The following is a 5,000-nucleotide window of genomic DNA, read 5'->3' on the forward strand; positions in this document are numbered from 1 at the left end:
AATAGAAAAGAGATACAAAACGAAATTTGCACTTTCTAATCATGTATAATATTATTATACCGAATAACCTAGGATATGTTGATAGCTTGATGATATCAAAGCTTGATAGAGGCTTCTTAAGGGTTAAAATACCAGGTTGAATACACCTATGTAAAAGCTTAAAACAAAATATAACATAACCAAAAAAAAAAAAAAAATGTTAGGTACATGGATCTTTCCTAAGCATACCAAACAAACATAAAAGGATAATATAATATTACAACTCCCCCTCCTCTCCACTTTCTCCTTTTCTTTCGAGCACCAATAGATAGAATGCAGTTGACGTCAATCGGATCTTTGTTATTGTTTTTTTTTTTGCCATCCACTTGTATGAGTAATTCTCACTAAACTGTATTTTAATCAGACTATAAACGTTCAATGTTACACAGTTTTGTGTGTTGGTCCGTTATACTTCCGAGCTTCTTAGCCAAGCGAATACTATATATAGGGAATGAGATTAGCGGAAGAGTAGCGTCCCTTGAATGGACGTCACCGGCGGAAAAGTTATTAGAGAGAGAACGTCATGATGGTTGTGCGCATGCGTCTCTCGTCCTCGCTTCCGATGAAAGCGGCTTGAGACCCTTCACCGAAAGCGAGGACGAGAGAGAGACGCATGTGCACAACCAAATTGACGTTCTCTCTGTAAGGTGACGTCCAATCAAGGAACGCTACTCTTCCGCTAATCTCATTCCCTATACTCTATAAATAATTTTTTAAAAGATGCATGCACATTAGTGTGATATGATTACCCGCCGATCTTATTAATTACCCGGGTAACGCTCGACCCTCGACCAAAAAAACCCAGGTTCCTACGTGTAAAGAGGGTAAGAATTGTGTATAAAAATTGACCCTTTTTCTTTCCCAAATGAAATGGGACTGTAGCTCAACTAATAAATGTGAAACCGCGTTCACGGTGGTATCGTATAATTTACAAGAAAGATTTTTGAAATAATAAAAAAAAACAAACAAAAAAAGAGCAAATTATTTTCTACCACAGAAGCTCTAGTTGCATCCACAAGGCTGATAACCGAGAACAAATTATAATGGGTTTCTTCGCTAATGATGCACTGACGAATATTATAATCTTGTATTAACCCTCTCCTTACCACCTGAAGGAAAATTGTCACATTTGTTACGACACAAAATTACATTTGAAACAGGGCGGCGGCCAGATGACTATTCCCAAGGTTAAATGACACATCATCATGCCCTTGCAGATAGTATAGATAATCAAATGGCCTATCATTATGCACCAGCAGATTTTCTAAATAATCATTTGAGCTAACGGATGATAGAATTACCCAAGGTTTGAAAAAGGTTTGCAAGTTACTCGCTTAGCACTCTGCAAAAAATAGTTTTAACTCTCTTCTTACCAGCCATTTTCAGGATTTTCCCCAAAACTTCACACCCAACTAGCACAAAAATAGTTTTTTATCACTCTGACACAATAGCAGTAAGTTCTTGCGATATATATTCTATTAAGCAAAACATGCTCTACTTCACACTGTTCATTTTCTTTAAATGTTATGACGAAGAAAAATGTTGGTTGTATCGTAACGAATGTGACGATTTTTCTATAGTTGGTAAGGAGAGGGTTAAAGTTTTTAGATTTCCCAGTACTTTTGTGCTTGCTGGCAAAAGTGTAACAAAGTCTGTACTGAACAATTTTGACCACCAAAGAATAGAAAAGAATTGTTGATAAGTACAGGAGGAAAGAAGACATGGGTGCTTTCCAATAAGACATCCAACCAATAAAGAAACATAGAGACTTACACGGTAGTAATGGTAAACAAACAGACACGAAGACTTACACGGGAGTAATGGTAAACAAACAGACATGGAATAAAGACTTACACGGTAGTAATGGTAAACAAACAGAAACTAAGACTTACACGGTAGTAATGGTAAACAAACAGACATGAAGACTTACACGGTAGTAATAGTAAACAAACAGAAACGAAGACTTACACGGTAGTAATGGTAAACAAACAGACATGAAGACTTACACGGTAGTAATGGTAAACAAACAGACATGAAGACTTACACGGTAGTAATGGTAAACAAACAGACATGAAATGAAGACTTACACGGTAGTAATGGTAAACAAACAGACATGAAATGAAGACTTACACGGTAGTAATGGTAAACAAACAGACATGGAATAAAGACTTACACGGTAGTAATGGTAAACAAACAGAAACGAAGACTTACACGGTAGTAATGGTAAACAAACAGACATGAAGACTTACACCGTAGTAATGGTAAACAAACAGACATGAAGACTTACACGGTAGTAATGGTAAACAAACAGACATGAAATGAAGACTTACACGGTAGTAATGGTAAACAAACAGACATGAAATGAAGACTTACACGGGAGTAATGGTAAACAAACAGACATGGAATAAAGACTTACACGGTAGTAATGGTAAACAAACAGAAACGAAGACTTACACGGTAGTAATGGTAAACAAACAGACACGAAGACTTACACTGTAGTAATGGTAAACAAACAGACATGAAGACTTACACGGTAGTAATGGTAAACAGACAGACATGAAGACTTACACGGTGGTAATGGTAAACAAACAGACATGGAATAAAGACTTACACGGTAGTAATGGTAAACAAACAGACATGAAATGAAGACTTACACGGTAGTAATGATAAACAAACAGACATGAAATGAAGACTTACACGGTAGTAATGGTAAATAAACAGACATGAAGACTTACAAGGTAGTAATGGTAAACAAACAGAAATGAAATGAAGACTTACAAGGTAGTAATGGTAAACAAACAGACATGAAGACTTACACTGTAGTAATGGTAAACAAACAGACACGAAGACTTACACGGTAGTAATTGTAAACAGACAGACATGAAGACTTACACGGTAGTAATGGTAAACAAACAGACATGAAATGAAGACTTACAAGGTAGTAATGGTAAACAAACAGACATGAAGACTTACACTGTAGTAATGGTAAACAGACATACATGAAGACTTACACTGTAGTAATGGTAAACAAACAGACATGGAGACTTACACGGTAGTAATGGTAAACAGACAGACATGAAGACTTACACGGTAGTAATGGTAAACAAACAGACATGAAGACTTACACGGTAGTAATGGTAAACAAACAGACATGAAATGAAGACTTACACGGTAGTAATGGTAAACAAACAGATATGAAATGGAGACTTACAGGACAGTCGAAGGTTGGACGACTGGGAACTGTGTACAACGATGACGTCATTATGGGCCTTGTGGATCTGTGACATGTACCCTGTGGGGTGGAACGAAGTTGGGTGATCGTTATAGTGGTGTTCGCGTGAGATTGTGATGATGATGATGACGAGGATGATGATGATGATGGTGATGAGGATGATGATGATGATGATGATGATGATGGTGGTGGTGGTGGTGGTGGTGATGATGATGATGGTGATGATGATGATGATGATGATGATGATGATGATGATGATGATGATGTGGTGGTGATGATGATGATGATGATGATGATGATGATGATGATGATGATGATGATGGTGGTGATGATGATGATGATGATGATGATGATGATGATGATGATGATGATGATGATGATGATGATGATGATGATGATGATATCATATTATTATTATTATTATTATTATTATTATTATTATTATTATTATTATTATTATTATTATTATTATTATTATTATTATTATTATTATGATGATGACGATGCGTGAGTCAAAACGACGAGCAAATGATATTCAAGGGTCAGAAAAAATTTCGACTTCGACAGCATAGATCTCTGTTTACAAGTGAGTGCTCTACCAACTGAGCTATCGGGACCCTCGATATGATAATAGTAATGACCGGAAATGATGAGATTTAAGTTTTTGTCCTTTTCAGACAAATATGTCGATTGACAGCATATGTTGAGTATAAACTCATCTGTACCTTGTTCATACATGTGTTAATAATGATAATGATAATTTTATGAAGTACATAATTTACGATCTACGTTTGTAATAATAATAAACAAGAGATTCTGTACTTCCTGTTCCACCCTTACCGGTCAATAAAAATGGCGTCATTGTTATTAAATCTTTAATATCTAAAATATCCAATCTCACAACCAATCATCTCTTCACCAAAATAATATAACATAACAGCATACAATACAAATATTGCAGCTTGAATCTAGATATAATGAATATAATAACAATTTACATTGACAAACGATGCAGACGTTTCGGATTCCCCCTTTGTCAACAAAAGACGGTGAGTAAGCAAGACACGAAATACGAACGATAGATGAAAGGGTGACATTGTTCACACGAATGAAAAAAACCCGGATAGATATCATTTCAGGTCAGAGTTAAATCGACCCCCGCTCGCGATAGGTCAAATTAATTATTCTTATCACGGACACCTATCTCTGGCCGGAGAACGGAAAATTGCTTATTTATATCTGTGCATATCCAAGACCGGCCCAGGGTTGCCAGATTGTTTTCATGCATTCCGCCATCTGGATTTAAAAAATCTGCCAAATGCCACAAAAATCAGCCAAGCCGTACTATAATTTATAGTAGAGCAGTATAATTAGGTGCCCCAAACGTAAACAATAACAAGTTGCTAGTGATTTTCGTTAGGGACCGGAAACATTTACGCACAATATAGGTCTCTCAATTTTGTAGTTTGAGTTGTAGGCAATACACTTTCAGTATTGAAAATATTTTTACATAAAATCCAACAGTTGCATAAATAATAATATAAGACTAAATATTCTGAAAATCAGGCTCCGAATAATTCTCGTTTTGTTCACACCAGCGCAATAATTTGCTCTGGTCTAAATATAGATAGACTGTAACTTTTTATAAATTTTACCTTTTGTTCCATAAAATATCCATATCTAGACATTATTTGGTGCATGATCGAGTATTTATGAATATGTGTTTCTT

At 35.8% G+C, this 5,000-nt stretch overlaps 1 protein-coding gene across 4 annotated transcripts in view; it reads right to left on the reverse strand.

Annotated features, from left to right (window-relative positions):
• LOC144974586 (uncharacterized) overlaps positions 1–5,000 on the reverse strand; it is a 66,269-nt gene that overhangs the window by 8,851 nt on the left and 52,418 nt on the right. For all 4 annotated transcript variants that reach the window (XM_078917600.1, XM_078917599.1, XM_078917597.1 and 1 more), the window contains one exon: positions 3,251–3,331. In XM_078917600.1, coding sequence (XP_078773726.1) covers positions 3,251–3,331 — 81 coding nt within the window. The remainder of the gene's footprint in view (positions 1–3,250; positions 3,332–5,000) is intronic.

The sequence above is a fragment of the Berghia stephanieae genome, chromosome 6 (genome assembly GCF_034508935.2).
Source record: "Berghia stephanieae isolate SIO BIC M18660-M18661 chromosome 6, UCSD_Bste_1.3, whole genome shotgun sequence".
NCBI classification, from domain to species: Eukaryota; Metazoa; Mollusca; class Gastropoda; order Nudibranchia; family Aeolidiidae; genus Berghia; species Berghia stephanieae.